The sequence below is a fragment of the Cetorhinus maximus genome, chromosome 15 (genome assembly GCF_964194155.1).
Source record: "Cetorhinus maximus chromosome 15, sCetMax3.hap1.1, whole genome shotgun sequence".
NCBI lineage: Eukaryota > Metazoa > Chordata > Chondrichthyes > Lamniformes > Cetorhinidae > Cetorhinus > Cetorhinus maximus.
This window is the reverse complement of record NC_135893.1, coordinates 48,022,963-48,042,739: the sequence shown is the minus strand read 5'-3', so window position 1 is coordinate 48,042,739 and position 19,777 is coordinate 48,022,963. Positions and strand designations below refer to the sequence as shown.

Here is a 19,777-nt window from a genome sequence, read left to right as displayed (position 1 = left end):
AAATCTCACAGCAATCTCTGCCTGCATCCTTCAAACAATGCCAGGATCGGAATTCTCTCCTAATTACTATTGGTTCCCATCCCTGGCATCAACAGGTAGGTGAACTTATCCAAAGGACAGCACCTCGGACCATGCAGCTCTCCCTAAGTACTGAATTCGGAACATTGGCCTAGATAGCTGCTTGATAACTGGAAAAGTGGGTGTCTTCCTGCATGAGGATGACTGCATGCCGTACTAAGCATTCCAGGGCAACTTCTCTCCATAAACGCATCAGTGCAACAGATGTGACAGAAGATGGGGACTATGGTCAGTGCTGGTACAATGCTCTCAGGATTTGGGAGCAGATGCAGAAGGTGGTGGCAAACCAGAAGGAAGTTTCAAAGATGAGACTATCCAATGCCATTAATCACCAGGTAAATGGTCCAAGAATGCAGTCCAACAAGTAATGGTCATCCACCTGCTCCGCATTTATGAGCCTGGCTTAAATTTATAGATTTTTATTGACTTCATCCATACTTGAGCAAGGCAGCATTCAGATTACAACTAACAGAACCTATTCCTCATGGTCATTGTCAGGTATCTGTGCCGGTACCTACAGATATGGCTGGTGTCATAATGACAGATGTGAGCAGGCAGCTCTGGTGCTGGCTAGTTCCTTTTAGTTCCTTTATATGCCGTCTTTCAATCCCATACCACTTTACCCATACAACATTTAAACAGTATGAGATTATCTGAATTACCAGTCAATGCCGTCCACACACATCAACTGGTGACTGCTCAGCACGGCCAGCATTTTCACCTCCTTTCCCTCTGACTAACAAACGCAGTATGGTTTGTCTGTCCAAGGTCATTGTCCCATTGCAAGTCCCAAATCATAATTGCGGTGCATTAAAACTAACCTCAATCTTTAATTTGTGAACTGCCACAGAACTTCTCTTTGATGCCTTGTTGCCCCTTGAGCAACCATTAAAATGTGTGTTTTAAAAGCTCTTTTTTCAATAGAATGCTGCCTAGTACAAGAAAATACAAACACAGGCTTGGAAAATTGAGGTTGCTGGTGAATAGTGGCATTGGATTATCTTTGAAACTTGCTTCAGGTTTGTTATCTTCTTCTGCATCTGTTCCCACGTCCTGAGAGTACTGTGCCCAATCCTTTCCTTCAGCCACCTACCTAACCTATTCTTAAATGTTGACATGGCCATTGCTGTAACCACTGAGTTATTTGCATTCCTTACCTCATCACCCTCTGCACTGAAAAAAAAAGTTTCTCCTTCTTTCTGTCCAGAGTGAACACATAGGATGAAACCATTGATCACGTTGAGGATAAACATGAACAGGCTGGGCCTGCTACTATGATGTAATTCCATGCTTCAAACAGTCCACTTTCTGGCCAATCAGCAGATAATATTGGGCTACTTTAGGCTTCCACACGAAAAAAAAGAATCAACTTCCTCCACAAAAAAAACAACAAAAATTAAAACAGAAGCTAGTACCAAAACATAACACATAAGACAAGAATATAAATGAAAGAAAGTGAATAAGACTGTTTCAGGGCTCCTTCACTCAGGATCTTTTTCCTCAGCCCATTCCAGATGCATGAAGGGAGCACCCACTCCAGATGCGCTACATTTCTTTATTGTATTAAGATGCTTAAACAAAGCTCTGGTTCCTTTTCATGGAGGCCATTTAGGTTAGTCTAAAAGGACAGCTGGAAAATCACATTCGGGACGTAGCAGATCAAGCCACATGCATTTGAGCCATTGTCCATTTCATTTTGTGCCATCAGCCCTAATGTTAAAACATTATTGCATTACCATGAGTGTGGGTTTTTTTTAAAAACACAGATGTGGTAATATGAGGTGCAATGCACCTTTAAGAGAATGTGAGCAGATTGACCACGTGACTGTATTACCCAATTGTAGTGTAGCGCGGGCTACAATGTTAATCAGTAGTTTAGAGTAGAGTCTGGTTGGAGAAGCATACATGTTAGCGCCCTGTTACTTCTGTTAATAAACAGCATGTGCTTCATCATACATCGGTCTCTGTGTCCGCAGTATCTTGTTTACCAACTCACTCACCAATAGATAGGTGTGCAACTGTGTTCACTGAGCAAAGCGACCTGATAGGGAAGGCACGTAACACAGACCATTTAAAAACAAAGACAATCAGAATAAATCAGTTCAGAAGATTTACAGTAAATGCTTTTGAATATTACATCAGTTTCCTATATAGTAGAGGCAAGACTAAAGCAACTGACCCTGTGTAAAGGAACCATGATATCCCCAATAAATCAGGTTTAATCCAAAGAAAATTGTTCAATAAACAGCAGCAAACTAGGGAAAAATCAACAGATCAGCCCTAATCATGGTACAATATTATTTACTCAAGAGTACCTTCAAATTAACCAGAAACAGTAAGATAAAAGCAAAAAACTGCGGAGGCTGGAAATCCAAAGCAAAATTAAAAATACTTGGAAAAACTCAGCAGGTGAGGAACACAGTTAACGTTTCGAGTCCGTATGACTCTTCAACAGAACTAAGGAAAAATAGAAAAGAGGTGAAATATAAGCTGGTCTAAGGGGGGGAATGGGACAGGTAGAGCTGGATAGAGGGCCAGTGATAGTTGGAGATAGCCAAAAGATGTCATAGACAAAAGGACAAAGAGGCGTTGAAGATGGTGATATTAGCTAAAGGAATGTGCTAATAGGTGACATTAAGGGTAGAAAGCAGGATGAGCAATGTACAAATAGCCCTAGTGGGGGTGGGATGGGGGGAAGGGATCGAAAAAGGCTAAAAGGTAGAGATAAAACAATGGATGGAAATACATTTAAAAATAATGGAAATAGGTGGGAAAAGAAAAATATATATAAATTATTGGAAAAAAGGGGAATCGGAAAGGGGGTGGGGATGGAGGAGAGAGTTCATGATCTAAAATTGTTGAACTCAATATTCAGTCCGGAAGGCTGTAAAGTGCCTAGTTGGAAGATGAGGTGCTGTTCCTCCAATTTGCGTTGACATGCACTGGAACATTGCAGCAGGCCAAGGACGGACATGTGGGCATGAGAGCAGGGTGGAGTGTTGAAATGGCAAGCGACAGGGAGGTCTGGGTCATGCTTGCAGACAGACCAAAGGTGTTCCGCAAAGCGGTCACCCAGTCTGCGTTTGGTCTCTCCAATGTAGAGGAAACCGCATTGGGAGCAGCGAATGCAGTAGACTAAATTGAGGGAAGTGCAGGTGAAATGCTGCTTCACTTGAAAGGAGTGTATGGGCCCTTGGACGGTGAGGAGAGGGGAAGTAAAGGGGCAGGTGTTGCACCTTCTGCAGTTGCATGGGAAGGTGCCGTGGGAGGGGGTTGAGGTGTAGGGGATGATGGAGGAGTGGACCAGGGTGTCCCGGAGGGAACGATTCCTACGGAATGCCGCTGTGGGGGGGGCGAAAGGAAGATGTGTTTGGTGGTGGCATCATGCTGGAGTTGGTGGAAATGGCAGAGGATGATCCTTTGAATGCGAAGGCTGGTGGGGTGATAAGTGAGGACAAGGGGGACCCTATCATGGACCATGACCCCACCACTGAACATCAAGCCATTGTTTCCAGGACCATTACCGCATTCAAAGGATCATCCTCCGCCATTTCCACCAACTCCAGCATGTTGCCACCACCAAACACATCTTCCCTTCACCCCCACTGGCGGCATTCCGCAGGGATCTCAGATAGGGGTAAATGACCCCACTGCACTATTTCAATAAAGAACAGGGAGTTGAGGGCATCCCAGTGTCCTCAATGAACACTGCCTGGTCATCACTTCATGACTCTCTGTTGGGCCTTGCTTTAGCCAAAACGTCTGCTGCATTTCCCTGCTTTTCAACAGCGACTATACTTCAAAACATACTTGTTTTGCCAATGTTGGGATGTCCTGAGGTTGTGAAAGGCACGATATAAATATAGGCTATTGGCTCCTTTCACAAACACTTGAAGCCAAGGTGGATTCCTATTTCAAAAGGTAAAGTTGTCAGTGCCCAAACTCCTCAGTGTTGTATTTCGGTCAGTAGATTCAATTTCACGCTCCTATTCATGAAACAGATCTTTGTAATAATCAGACAGGCAGTGCCATAAGGGAAAAGGGAGAAAGTGAGAACAAAACAAAAAGCTGTCACCAATCCAACTGCTTCACACCATCCATTCCCTTATCTGCTACAATTAAACTACTTTCACAAGTCTTATACAGTGCATGTAGCCAGCAGTTCAAAACTGAGCTCACTGTTTTCAAAGGCTGCTTTGAGCAACAGCAGATCGTAAGAAATGGGAGCAGCAGACCATTCGGCCTCTCGAAGCTACTCCGCCATTCAATAAGATCATGGCTGATCTGCTTGAGTTTCGAATTCCACATTCCCATCTACTCCCTATACGTTTTGTTTCCCTTGCCTAACAAGAATCTATCTACCTCTACTTTAAAAATATTCAATGACCCCACCTCCACCACCTTCTGAGGTGCCAAAGTTGTCCAACCCTCAGGAAAAATTTTTCCTCATCTCTGTGATCAACCACAGCACGCTCTGCACATACAACAGATGGTGGTTTTTATAATTAAGGAAGTTTCTTTTTGGAGATTTTAAATGGCTGTGAAAGTGAAGCTGACAAAGGTAATCCTGCTGTCGGCAATGGAGTTCACTTTCTCACGGATTTTGGAAATCACTGCCAGGTTCCCTGGCTCCGCTCCTGCCCACAGTGGTGGAGAATTATAGCAAGTGGTGCAAACAAGTAACCACACCCAGATACTTATGGCATGATTACTTTTTCCTACAGCTCCAACAATTAGATTTAATGAGAGCAGAGTGTCTGAACCATGGGGAAGCTCATCGTGCCAGTAATAGCCATGATTGTTATATTTACAACTTCACGTTTGCTGCTGATTTAGCTCTCAAGAAGCAGGAAAATGAACTCAAATGTCACCTCATGTTCATCAGCTTACCCAAAATAGCAAACTGATATATTCAGAACGTGGATTATGCACTATAGTATCATTTGCACCTAGAGATAACCTTGGGTTTTTAAGCATGAAAAAACCCGAATACAAAGCATTCCCCTGGATGCAGGTTGCCGAGCAGCAGCATGATGAGGTGATGAGGCCTCTGGATTAGTATTCCAAGTGTACAGACTCATACCAATGTTATCAAATCCAACTGTTGTTTTCTGGAATAGATGTTGCAATTTAGCAACTTCAACCGCATTGAGGTTAGCCAAGATAATCTCAACTCCGAGATCCTAGCCAAATGAGAGTTTAGGTAGAGGACTGGCTCAAGAGCAGCTAATATTGCAACTTGTTTTGGCCTCGAGCAATCATGTCTGCTTTGTTCAGTACTACTACCTTCACCAACAGCTAACCAAGTTCCATGCAGTGGTAGAAAATGGCTTTGCTGTCGTAAGCAAATGAATCGGAGCTCTGCCGCTGCTCAACCCCAAGTCTCTTCACCCAACTCTTGCCTCCAATGTTGGAGCTTCTATTAGTGACTGAATTGCCAAACAAACCAAAGGTCAATGGTAGCCTACTTTGCTGAGGCATGTCATTTCTGACTGCATAATTTACAAATATAAACCAAGCATGAATTCAAACCATATGGCGTATCTAGAATTTGCAGCATGATATTTCAAAATTTTAGAAAAGAAATGGGAATAACAGGGACATTTTCTATAACAGGACATCTAATGTCATCTGCCATTAACTAGATTTGCCCTTTCATGGCTTAGATTTTTAAATGTCTTTGCAAGCATGAGCTGATTATGACCCCACAAGAAAAAACAGGGCCAGAATTTTACAGCCCTGTCATGCTGGGGGCGGGGCTGTAAAATGCAGAGAGCCATTCTAAACATCCATTGACTTCGCTGTCGTAAAATTCCACTGTCGTAAAATTCCAACCCAGGTATCTGGAAACTGAGTGAACAGGGCAACCAATTACATATTCCCTTAACCAGTCAGATTGAAGGATTGTGAAATTAACAGTGTGGGTTGAGAGGGAGGGCAAATTCAATATCAATCCAGGTACAGAAAGCAAACAAAGAGGGAAGGAAAGGCTGGATTAAGAAGAAAAAGTAAAATAAAATTCAATTTTATAATTTTAAAGCATCCAACAACAATGAAAGCCTAAAGGAATGAGGTTCCATGCTTGCAATGGCTAATTTTGAATGTCAGGTAGGATGATTTGAAGTAATCAACATTAATCATATTGTTAAGAACACTAGCACCAAAATGGGCAAAGCTAAACTTTCTTTAGTGAGGTTAGAAAAGTACAGCGCTGTTCATTACGGTTCAATAGTGAGCCAGACAACGAGGCACTGTTTTCTCAAAGCTAATGGCAGAGCGATGCATCTCAGAAAGAAATTTCAGATTTCCACATTTATTCTTGCATCTGTCTTCACCTAAAGTTACTGTACTATTTGTGCATAACGAACTGTGAACACCATTAGCCTCATCATCATTTTAACAACAGATTATGGGCCATTATCACCAGTCTGCTGGGCAGTGTGACACTGCCAACTATTTTAGCAGTGGAAGTTTCTACATTCAAACCATATGGCGTATCTAGAATTTGCAGCATGATATTTCAAAATTTTAGAAAAGAAATGGGAATAACGGGGGCATTTTCTATAACAGGACATCTAATGTCATCTGCCATTAACTAGATTTGCCCTTTCATGGCTTAGATTTTCGCCCTGTATCGCCCTGGCTTGCTGTGATAATAGATAATAAGAGGTTTTCTTTTGCACAGGTACCAGAAAATTCTTGGTGACGATACACTTTTTAAACTGAGACATTAAACATGTACCAAAAATAAAAGGTTGTCTTTTAACCTTAGGGATTATATGTAGCGTGAGAATGAAATTACAAACAGGGCTTTAAAGCTGAAGTTGGACATCCGGTAATTCATTGGTGTTTCTCAACTACTATTTAAATACAAGCCACTGGATCGTGGACAAGTAGTTTCAAATAGTGATTAAACAAACAATAGATATAACACTACCATAAGGCAGCTTTTTGTGTTTATCATATATTTGGGTGGTTTCTATGTTTGTGCTTACATGTGACCCAGTTTGGGGCATGTATGCCACTTTGCTGCATTTGTACTAGGTCTAGGAGGCTGGTGTTTAAGTACAGTGATCAATTGAACCATGTTAGTTTTCCTAACTTATGGAATTAAGACTAGCTCACTTATCCCAACAAGAAATAAGCAGCGCATCGAATTCCAGGGAATGAGGTGGGGAAGTGGAGCATGTTTCACTGTGAGAGCATCTGGGCAATAGTGATCATTCTATAGTTAGGTATAAAGCAATTATGGAAAGAGGCACAGGGGAAAAAAAAATCAAATGTTAAAAATACCCAACTGGAAGAGAGCCACTTCCGCTGATTTGAAAAGGAATAACTTCTGTTGAACTGGAAATATACATTGAGCAATGGCAGTCCTTCAAAGCAGAGATAGGATACAAACCAAGCATATTCCCATGGAAAAAAAGATACAACATCCAAAGCTAGAGATCCATGAATCATTGAGGAATCAGAGGTTGAAACGAAATAGAAAAAGGTCGAGAAGTCCCGATTACAGCAGAAAAGCAGACACAATACAGAGAATGCAGGGCAAAATTGAAAATGGTTACAAGGCCAGAGAGTATAAGAAAAGTCAACCGGACAACATTTTAAAAAATCTTGTTATAAATATATAAAAAGTAGAAGGATAGTTAAAGGAAAAGTGGGGCTGATTAAAGATAAAATTGGGAATCTTCTTGTGGAAGCAGATGGTACGATGGATGTACAGAGTGAACACTTTACATCTGTCTTCACAAAAGGAGGAGGATAGAGTTAATATTCCAGTAGAGGAGATGGAGGTGGTGTTGGGGGGAGCGGTTGGTGAGTAGAAATATTGGATAGATAAAAATAGATAGGAGGTGATGATAAATAGGTTTGCATCACTCAAAATTAACAGGTCAGGCAGTCCAGAGGGGACTACAGTAGCATTGTGGTTATGTTACTGGGCTAATACCGGATAGGCTCTGGACCAGTGTTCAGAGGGATAAGCTTAAATCCCGCCATAGCATGGGAGAACTTAAATTTAATTAACTAAATAAATCTGGAATAAAGACGTAGCATCAATAATGGTGACCAAGAAACAATTGGATTGTCACAAAAACCCATCAGGTTCACTAATGTCCTTTAAGGAAGGAAATCGACATATGACTCCAGACCCAAAGCGATGTGGCTGACCCTTAGTTGCCCTCTGAAATGACCCAGTAAATTGATTTTTTAATCAGTTGCATCAAAGCACTACAGAAAAGTCGATCAAGAATAAAACCGAATGGATCACCCGATATGGACCTAGGCAATGTACATAATAAACCTGCTCACTGATGCCAGGGCCACTTAGAACTCAATACAGCTTTGGTCCAAACATGGGCAAGAGGGTGAATTTCAGAGGTGAAGTGAGCGTGGGTACCTTTGACATCAGTTTGAGTAAGTTCCTAGGATGTGGACGTCAGGGGCTAGGCCAGCATTTATTGCCCATTTCTAACTGCCCTTGTTCAGAGGGCATTTGAGAGTCAACCACATTGCTGTAGGTCTGGAGTCACATGTAGGCCAGACCAGGTAGGGACGGCAGATTTCCTTCCCTAAAGGATATTAGTTAGCCAGACGGATTTTTACGACAATTGGCAATGGTTTTGTGGTTATCAGACTTTTATCTCCTGATTTTTTATTGAATTCAAATTTCACAGTCTGCCGTGGTGCAGTTCCCCAGAACATTACCCTTGGTCTCTGGAATACAAGTCCAGTGACAATAACACTAGGCCACCAGCTAGGAGCCCTGGCAAATCTGAAATCAATGGGAATCAGGAGGAAATTCTCCACTGGTTGGAGTCATACCTAGCACACAAAAAGATGGTTGTGGTTGTTTGAAGCCAATCATCTCAGTCCCATGACATAAGTGCAGGAGTTTGTCAGGGTAGTGTCCTAGGCCCAACCATCTGCAGCTGTTTCATCAACGATCTTCCCTCCATCATAAGGTCAGAGGTTGGGATGTTTGTTGATGATTACAGTATTCAGAACCATTCAAAACTCCTCAGATAATGAAGCTGTCTGTGCCTGTATGCAGCAAGATCTGGAAAACATTCAGGCTTGGGCTGATAAGTGGCAGGTAACATACACACCTCAGAAATACCAATGACCACCTCCTCCAACAAGAGTGGATCCAATCATCTCCCCTTGTGGTTCAATGCATTCCGTCGCTGAATGTCCCACTATCAACACCCTACGGGTTACCATTGTCAGAAACTGAACTGGACTAGCCATATAACCACTGTGGCTACAAGAGTAGGTCAGAGGCTTTGAATTCTGCGGTGAGTAACTCACCTCCTGACTCCTAAAGCCTGTCCACCATCTACAAGGCATAAGTCAGGAGTTTGATGGAATACTCCCCACTTGCTGAGCTGAGTGCCCCAACAACACTCGAGGAGCTCATTACCAACCAAGAAAAAGCAGACCACTTAATTGGCACGCCAACACCAACGCACAGTAGCAGCAGTGTGCACCATCTACCAGATGCACTGCAGCAATTCACCAAGGCTCCTTCAACATCACCTTCCAAACCCATGACCTCTACCTGTAACCTAGAAGGACAAGGGCAGCAGATACATGGGAGCACTATCACCTGCAAGTTCCCCTCCAAGCCCCACACCATCTTGACTTGGAAATATAACCCCCATGACTCATCCTGCTGAGTCAAAATCCTGGAGCTCCCATCATAACAGCATTTGGGTGTATCTACACCACATGCATTGCCACGGTTCAAGGCCATGGATCACCACCACCTTCTCAAGTGCAATAAATGCTGACCTAACTCACACCCATGAACGAATAAAAAAAAATCCAATAAGATTGATCCCATGGCACTATTTTGAAGTTCTACCTGGTGTCAGCTATCCCTCAATGAACATCACATAATATCACATTTCTGTTTGCAGGAGTTTGCTGTGTGCAAATTGGCTGCCGTGTTCCCTATATTACTATGATGATTACACTTCAAAAACGACTTCATTGGCTGTAAAGCGCTTTGAGACATCTGTTGGTTACGAGCGCTTTATCAAATTAATGCATCACATGGAAAAATATGTACAGTGCAACATCTGGAGCCACATGTCAATCAAAGCCATGAGTGCACTTTCTTCAGGGTACCATGTCATCGCATGTGACAGCTGGAGCCTGTGCGAAAGGAGATTCGGGAGGTGTGATTAATCTGCCCACTTGCAATGATCTTGGATAAAAGGAAAACAAGGCTCTATGGACAGGCTCCTTATTGTATAGATGAGGCTTTTCTCACCAGCCAGTTAAGTCCCTATTAGAAATATCTTCGGATATCAGATCTAGCTGGCTTCAGTTATTTCTTGAGCCCTGTACGGAAATAGGAGTTGTGGGGTCGAAAGCAGAAAAGGTCCCACTCAGTGGCAGGCTGCGGCCTGCCTGACTCAGAGCTTGAAATGGGCAGGCAGCACAAATGGGCAATTGACTGTTAGAGTAGCACACAGTGCCACCTGAAACTCAAACAGGAGGCCCAAACAACTTTCAAGTTCAGACCGCACAAGCATGATTGGGGGAGCTTCTGAGTGGACAGCTCACCATCTGGAGGGGGGATGAAAATCTGGCAGCTCCTTGAGTGAGACAATTTGGGAGTTTATACTAAAAAGTCTGAGGGAGTGGTACCAGCGGTACCTGTCCTCCTCCAGGTCTAACAAAAAATTCCCCCTAAAGTGTGCCGGATCAATTCTGGAGCCTCCCGCTTTGAGAACCAATGTTTAGGCCACATTACAGGTAGCACAACTGGGTGGTACAAGCTTCATCCATTTGTATCTGAAAGTTCCCCACAACCAGTAGAGGATCTGATTTGTACATATAAACAACCTCCCACCTTTTTTGCACTAGGTGGACCTTGGATATTCAAAGAGCACCAGAAATTTCCACCAACTCTCCCCACACTCTTGTCCACTACCAGACACACTCCTCAGGTGAGAAATAGGCAGAAGAAAAGTGCCCTCACCCCACCTAGGCTGTTAGAATTATTCTTTAAGTTTGACAGTGTATTGCAAAATATCATGTGGTATTTACAGCATGACTTTGAGATCAGTGTCAGTACTTAGAAACTATTAGACACTCTTGCTTTATTAAGGAATCGGCAATCCTTGGCTTTCTCTACAGGTCAACCATTTCAAAATCACAATGTATTTTTTTAAAAAAACTAAGTTAAATGCAACACTGGTATTAGCCACACATCTGATCATTTAATCACCAATGAATTTTTTCTCTTCTTTTGCCGGGTGTAGGCATCGCTGGCTAGGCCAGCATTTATTGCCCATCCCTAATTGCCCTTGAGAAGGTGATGGTGAGCTACCATCTTGAACCCCTGCAGTCCAGTTAGTGCTGTTAGGGAGGGAATTCCAGGATTTTGACCCAGCAACAGTGAAGGAGCGGTATACATTTCCAATATGCCTGTGCTTGTCATTGTAATGTAACAGTATAGCTTCCTATGGCGGCATGCAAGGAATTTGAGCCTTTGGGGATTTGCCACTGAGATTATTTAAAGTGTAGACTATCATACTGGCCTGGCTGTGTAGCATTGTAGCTGCTTATCTAAGTTTACTCAGCAGCATTCAGTAACGTTACTTCAGATAACTAGCCCATGGCGCTCCCTATATTTTATTATTGCTCTGTAATTGCGTCATAGTTGTAGATAATATTCTGAACGCTCAAAACCGATGAGTGAAATGTTATATAGATGGCTCAGTTTAACAATCACCCACTCTCCTCCGACAAATTGAAACTTGAAAAAGCCAATTATCTTCTGCTTTGGAAAATTGAACAGGCCATCCCACACATCATACTTTTTTTGGTACTCTAACTCAGATTTTACTCTTCCTAAAAAAGGACAAGTATAACTGCACAAGGATAGCTTCACGTGGTGTGAGGCCGGCCGCCCCTCGGGCCCGTGGTCTGAGGCCAGCTTCCCCTTGGGTCTGCGGTCCGAGGCCAGCCACCCCTCAGGCCCGCGGTCTGGGGCCAGCCACCCCTCGGGCCAGTTAACCTAAGCAGAGTCTGTAAAGCACCGAGACCGAAAATCAATGCCACTTCTTCCTTACCAAACAACAAACAAGCAATCCATGTTTTGCTGACAAGAGAGACATGTTGCCGAAGATTTTTATTTTGCATTCATCAGGATAAACTCAGAAATGCCAAATTTCAAATGATAACAATTTATACTGCTGGAACAAAGGGTGCTGATTGAATGGCAAGTCAGCTCTGATTGGCCGAGTCATTACCAGGGAGAAAGCAACAGAGAACTATAGGCTCCCCAAGCTCCCGGGTAATTCAATAAAGAACAAGGCTTGAACGTATTCCTTTTGTTTGCAGAGAATGGGTCCCTGATGAATGTATGTCGCTTATAGCGAGCATAAATGAACCGCGTTATGGACTCAACTGATTATCTTAAATTGGTTGTTAGTGTAGCTATTAGCATACTCAGGATCGTTCAGCAAGTACTGCTTATATTTCACAGCTCAGTCATTCCTCCCTCCTGGAAATAAATGCTAAGGTCCAATCCGATCCTTCCCAGTGTGACATTTGTAGTTAACCATTCTTCTGTTAGGAATTTAAAATATTTTAGGCAGATCTCCACCCTATTACCCTACACTTCAGATTGCATTATTACAGTGACATGAAAAGGAAATGACTTCATATTTGGTTAGAAAAATAAAAGGCAGTTGCAAAATCCTTCAAAATACCTTTTAAAAAAACAAAGTATGTATTAGCTATAAAACATCTAAGAGGATAGGAGGAATTCACTGATTTTACTTGAAGACCAGCTCTATCTATATTTTCCTATTATTCTTCCTGGACCAAACACCATCTACATTTGAACTGTTCCCTGGCCTCCACAACATCAAACAGAAACAGCTATTCCAAAAGTGTGAGACCGCTGCCCCTGGATATTTTTCACAATTATTTTGTATCTGTATGGAGGTATGGAATTTCTAAATTTTTAATTATTTGACTTGGGAGAGAGAATTTGAATTAATTCATATAAAGGTATTCTACAAAGTAAAACTTAGCTCATGAGATTCAATCCAAATCATTGTCAATTGTTGGCAATGGGAAGCCGACCCATTTGAAACTTTTGATCAAAATGGCAATCCTACATACATCAACTTTAGCCATGTGGGCTAGTTAAGAAAAACCTTCTAGTTAAACAATCATCACAGTATTTTGGAACGGCCATATTCATGTCAGCTTGCAAGGGCTGGATATCCGATGGCACAGCCTGGCAGCACAGTGGCAGATTTACAAGGGCTGGATATCCGATGGCACGGGGGTCTGGCAGCACATTTAACTGGTAGCTCAGCATCCACAGGCACAAAGAGCTGGATGTAGGTCAAAGCTCAAGTCTTTGATTTCCTGTCCAGCTAAGAATGGACATGCAAAAGGTCTACAGAGATTTGGTAAGGAAGTCAGTCACAGAGTGTCAGTTTAGCATGGGCTGGCTTCAGGAAAATGACTATTCACAGAAGCACGTTAACTTGCCAAACAAGAAATAGTATGGGGTGCTTTCTTATTTTCTATGCTACAGGAAACATTTTGAAATAGATTAAAATTCGCTGCAAACATTATCCTGCTCATTTACATATTATATGGGGAGCTTAAGGCTCAGCCTGTTGATTTAGAATTGGCCTTATCTCACTAGTCTTCATCACTCTATCTTACAGAAGGTAAGAGATTACATGAACCAGTTCATGTAATGCAGCGTTTCACTGACACTGCCCTGGTCGTGTTAGGTATTACTATCTATTAGGTAATAGAGGTTAAATTCCTAATTGTAGTGGGTCTGCAAACTGGAGAATCTGATGATAATGAACCAAGATGTCTAGCAGGTGACAAGAGAGGCTATGAACAGGAGTAGAAGTTCCCTTCCATCAAAGGCACAATATAAATTTAAGTTGCTGTCACTATGCTCAGGGAGAATACCATTCTTACTGCCAAGGAGTCTGAAAAACCAGAAACAAGTTCAGTGTCTATAGACAGAATACAAAAAAAGCCTTTGCACCTTCACTTCAGAGACCTTCAGTGAAAGATCTGAGAATTTGCTCGATCATTATAATCCTCATTTCCACACTATCAGTTGATCCTGGCAGATGCTGAGTCTCACACCATCAAATATAACTTATCCAAAGTACAGAAATTGAGAAAATCTAGGAAATTTTCACCAGACAGTTAAATCAAGCCAGTGGTGACTTGCCAACTTCAGCGGATGGCTCCAGAAGTCCAACACTTCTGCAACTCACTGAGGTCCCTTCAAGAGCACCTTCCAAACCTGCCACCTCCTGGGATAAGGGCGGCAGACATATAGGAACACCACCACCTGCAAGCTCCCCTCCATGCCTCTTGCCATTCTGATTTGCAACTATATCACCATTCCTAAACTGTCACTGGGTCAAAATCTTGGAACTCCCTCCCTAACAACACTGCGGGTGTACCTGCACCACATGGGCTGCAGCATTTCACGAAGGCTGTTCACCACCTTTAGGGATGAGCAATAGAAATGCTGGCCCAGCCAATGAAGCCCACGTCCCAAGAAAGAATTTTTTAAAAATGCCTGAGTGGCAGAAATGGCTTCCAGGTAGGGAAAAGAATTCTATGTTGTTCCGAGCTTCTAATACACTGAAATGGGAAGAGAATTCACTTCAATAGGTCAGAAAAGAGCCCGGAGTTTTCAGAGAAATCTCCACATTCAGGCTGAAATTTCTCAATTTTAAGATGGATTGTTAGGCAGGCCTGTGGTGCAGTCAGACCTTGAAGTGAGTAGATTGCACAATCCCATTGGTACCTATTTCCAGATTCATCATGTAAAGGTCCCAAGTATAGGCTAATGCTTTCCTAAAGGAGAATTTTTTAAAAAATTATTCATTGGTGGGATGTGGGCTCACTGGCTTGGTCAGCATTTATTGCCCATCCCTAGTTGCCCTTGAGAAGGGTGGTGGTGAGCTGCCCTTGTGAACCGCTGCAAAATGGGAGGGAAAAGAAAAGTGGCAAATAATAAAGGACCACTCTCACACATCATCTCCCAAGCCATTGCGCAGCAGTTGTTGACAGATGCTGGATAAATTGACTGCACAAACTATCAACTGGAGAAGAAAAAAATTACAGGAAGTACTTGCATCAATTTAATGCCACCATTTTTGCTGATAACAATTATGAACCTGTATTTGTCATCCTATTGGAGCTCTTCATATTGAGTGTTAAATTTTTACCCAAAAACATACTTCTAAATAAAAGTAGCTTCTTTCTGATGAAAGATTATCAACCCGAAATGTTAAGTCTGCTAGTTTCTCTCCACAGATGCTGCCTGACCTGTCGAGTCTTTCCAGCACTTTCCAGTTCTAGTTCAGATTTCCAGCATATGCGGTATTTTATTTTGGTGTTGTTGTAGCCTTTTTCTCGGTCTTACTTCGGGTTATAATTAAAACTGTGAAGAAATTTAATTTGCAGTAGACAATACGCTTCACTAGATTGCTCTCAAACAGAACGAATAGCCAAGTTATAGTACGTGGAAGGTGAAAGGAAACTGGGAAGGCAAACACTTTCCACTCGGTGTGGCAGAGAGGTAATGTCTACTGCCAAACTACCCCACTAACACAAAGGTAACTGGTTGGTTGTAGGGACACCGGAGAGATTAGAGAGTTATTTGGAAACTCAGCAGGAGTGTATAACAAATGAAAAAAAAACATCTAGAATTCCTGCTCGAGATGCATCTCAAGTTTTAAAGTTTTCCAAGTCCATAACTACCTTTGATAATTTCAGTGTTAACGGTGTTTTATTGGGGGTGGTAATTCTCAACTAAAGTATTAATGTTTAGGCATTCCCAATAAGTCTTATTCCCCAACTTATTTGGTGGGTAATTGCGCCCCCCACCCCCCCACCTCCCCCCAGCACGGTACTGAGGCACACAAACCAAGAAGCCCCTACTTCAAATTGTAAACTTTTGTTGAGTCAGCTGCAATATCAGTTACAGTGCTGAACTTGTTACAGAATCCTGTTATTTACAGATCGCAGAGATCAGCCAGAGTTCTGATGTCTAAGTCCAGTGAGCCATGCCAGGGTGTACATGCCTATTGATGACAATACTGGAATAAGTTGCGAATTCTTCCAAAGCCAAAAAGTCAATACTCATTGTTTGGGCTGACATGTCAGCAGCTAGTTTGGGTTCCCACGGATTCAGAGTCCAATAAGGAAGCAATGTCACTATGAAAGGAGGAGAGTGGAGGAACACAAAGAAAATTGGGAGAAAATTGGCACTTGATTTATAACAGTATTAACTGATTGATTGATTCGAGAGGAAATTTGATAGGCGCACTCAAAATCATGAGGGGTCTGGACAGAGTAGATAGGGAGAAACTTTTCCCCCTTGTGAAAGAATTGAGAACAAGAGGGCACAGACTTAAAGAAGGTGCAGGGTTACAGGGAGAAGGGCACCAAGTGAATTGCTCATTTGGCAAGCTGGTGCAGAGACAATGGGCTGAATGGCCTCCTTCTGCACTGTAACAATTCTGTGATGACTGCTGACACATCAGGAAACTCCACTACATTGTCAGTCTTGAGTCCTAGATCCAACTACCTTCAGCTGCTTCATCAATGACCTTCCCTCCATCTTAAGGTCAGGAATGGGATGCTCACTACGATTGTATAATGTCCAGCTCCTATCATAACAACATCAATAATGAAACAGTCCGTGTCCATAATTCAAGACATGGACAGCACCTGGACTTGGGCTGATAAGTGGCAAGTAAAGTTCACACCATCCAAGTGCCAAGCAATAAGCAGCTCCAACAAGGAAGAATCTAACCATTTCCCATTGACATTCAATAGCATTGCCACTGCCCTTCCATCAGCAGCCTGGGGATTGCCATTGAACAGAAATTGAACTGGACCAGCCACATAAATACTGTGGCTACCAGAGCAGGGCAAGACTCCCCAAAGCCTGTCCACCATCTACAAGGCACATCAGGAGTGTGATGGAATACTCCCCACTTGCCTGGATGAGTGCAGCTCCAACAACACTCAAGAAACTTGGCCCATTCTAGGACAAAGCAGCTCAACTGAGCGACAACCCATCCTCCATGTTAAACACCCACTCTCTCCGATGCCAGTGCACAGAGCTTACAGTGAGTACATCTATAAGATGCAGTGCAGCAACTCACCAAGGCTTCTTTGTCAGCACCTTCCAAGCTCGCGATCTCTACCGCCTAGAAGGACAAGAGCAGCAGGTGCATGGGCACATCACCACCTGCAGTCTCCATGCCAAGTCACTCACCATCCTGACTTGGAAATATATCGTTGTTCCTTCACTGTCACTGGGTCAAAATCCTGGAACTCCCTTCCTAACAGCACTGTGGGTGTACATACATCACATGGACTGCAGCGGTTCAAGAGGGCAGCTCATCAAGGGAAATTAGCAATGGGCAATAAATGCTGGCCTTGCCAGCAATGCCCACATCCTGTGAATGAATAAAAAAGTCAGTAGACTATTCCTGGAAGAAATCCAGTGTCAGTCAGCCCATTCGCCTGTTACAATAAAAGCAATGAATGTGTTTTGTATGTGAGTGAGTCATGTAACTTTTATAACTGATCCCTAGATGTGTCATCACACCCACTGCATCATCACAGGAAAAAAAACAAAACCATTAACAATTAGACACCGAAAATCCCCCAGACCATCAGATTTTCCACATGGGATGGATACTGCATGAACAGCAGTACCTTTCATTTTCTTCAGATACCCCAAAATGTTTTATATCCATTTAATTACATCAAAAGTAAAGTTGCTATTATTATGCAGGGAAACAGGGCTGCTAATTTGCGAACATCACGATCCCACAAACATGTTTCTAAAATACAGTATTATCAACCCTGTTACCCTTGTACGTTTGTTCACACGTTATATTATTTAGAAAGAGAAGACATCATGAAATAATGAAGCTGACATCAAGTGCTGCATTAGGATTCCATTTGTACCATCACCGACACTGAGCTCTATCTGTGAAACATTGAGCATTTATAGTCAGCTTTAATTCATCCTGAAGAGATGATGATTACAGCAAAGTGAAATACACCATACAGGTGAGTTACGAATAGGATAAGTAATTTTGTAGTTTAGGGAAGTATGGTAAATATCCTGTGAGAAATCCTAGAGAATTCTATATTTACTGAATCTACTGTAGTGTAACTTGTTGCCTCATAGTAAACCTGGCATAAAGGTCCATGATGCATGCAGTAAAAATGCCAGCTTCTCATTAAATCTAAATGATAACATATCATTTTTAAAAATATTTGTTCATATGATTTGGACTTCATTGGCTAGGCCAGCGTTGCTCGATCTCATCTACCCTCGAGAAGCTGGTGGCGAGTCCCGTTCTTGAACTGCAGCAGTTCGAGAATTTGAGCCATGGGGTGGGGGCGTGGAGGGGTGCGGGCAGGGGCGTGGGTACACCCATAGGGCTGTTAGGGAGATTCAGGTTTCTGACCCAGTGACAGTTAAGGAACAATGACATATTTCCAAGTAAGGATGGTTTGTGGTTTGGAGGGGAACTTGCAGGTGGTGGAGTTCCCATTTATCTGCTGCCCTTGTCCTTCTAGATGGTACAGGTCATAGGTTTGGAAGGTGCTGTCGAAGGAGCCTCGTTGAATTGCTGCAGTGCATCTTGTAGATGGTACACACTGCTGCCACTGTGCGGCGGTGATGGAGGGAGTGAATGTTGAAGGTGGGAGAATGAGGTGCCAATCAAGCAGACTGCTTTGTTCTGGATGGTGTCGAGCTTCTTGAGTGTTGTAGCTGCACTCATCCAGGCAAGTGGAAAGTATTCCATCACACTCCTGACTTGTGCTTTGTAGATGGTGGACAGGCTTTGGGGAGTCAGGTGGTGAGTTACTCACTGCAGAATTCCCAGCCTCTGATCTACTCTTGTAGCCACAGTATTTATAATGACTGGCACAGTTAAGTTTTTGGTTAACCCCCAGGATGTTGATAGTGGGGAATTCAACGATGGTAATGTTGTTGAATGTCAAAGGGGTGATGGTTGGATTCTCTCTTGCTGGAGATGGTCATTGCATGACACGTGTGTGGCTCGAATATTACTTGTCACATGTCAGCCCAAGCCTGAATTTTGTCCAGGTCCTGCTGTATTTGGACATGAACTGATTCAGTATCTGAGGAGTCACGAATGGTGCTGAGCATTGTGCAATCAACAAACATCCCCACTTCTGACCTTATGATGGAAGGTAGGTCATTGCTGAAGCAGCTGAAGATGGTAAGGCTGAGGACACTGCCCTGGGGAACTCCTGCAGTGATGTCCTGGGGCTGAGATGATTGACCTCCAACAACCACAACCATCTTCCTTTGTGCTAGGCATGACTCCAACCAGCAAAGAGCTTTCTCTCCCTCGCCCGATTCTCATGGACTTCAGTTTTGCTAAGAATCCTTGATGCCACACTCAGTCAAATGCTGCCTTGATGTCAAATGCAGTCACTCTTATCTCTGGAATTCAGCTCTTTTGTCCATTTTTTTCCTAAGGCTATAATGAGTTCTGGAGTTGAGCGGCCCTGGCGAAACTCAAACTCAATATCGGTGAGCAGGTTATTGCTGAGTAAGTGCCTCTTGATAGCACTGTCAATGGCACCTCCCATTACTTTGATGATAGAGGGT

General features: G+C 42.9%; 1 protein-coding gene across 9 annotated transcripts in view; it reads right to left on the bottom strand.

Annotated features, from left to right (window-relative positions):
- The window catches only part of rhbdf1a (rhomboid 5 homolog 1a (Drosophila)), a 351,324-nt gene that overhangs the window by 200,299 nt on the left and 131,248 nt on the right, over positions 1-19,777 (bottom strand). For 2 of the 9 annotated variants that reach the window (XM_078558346.1, XM_078558342.1), the window contains exon 1: positions 17,390-17,540. The exons of 4 other annotated variants lie outside the window; for them this stretch is intronic. In XM_078558346.1, the coding sequence (XP_078414472.1) occupies positions 17,390-17,392 (3 nt within the window). In that variant the 5' untranslated portion in view covers positions 17,393-17,540. Of the gene's footprint in view, positions 1-17,389; positions 17,541-19,777 lie in introns of those variants that run through there. 3 more of the 9 variants (XM_078558348.1, XM_078558347.1, XM_078558349.1) reach the window with 2 other exon arrangements.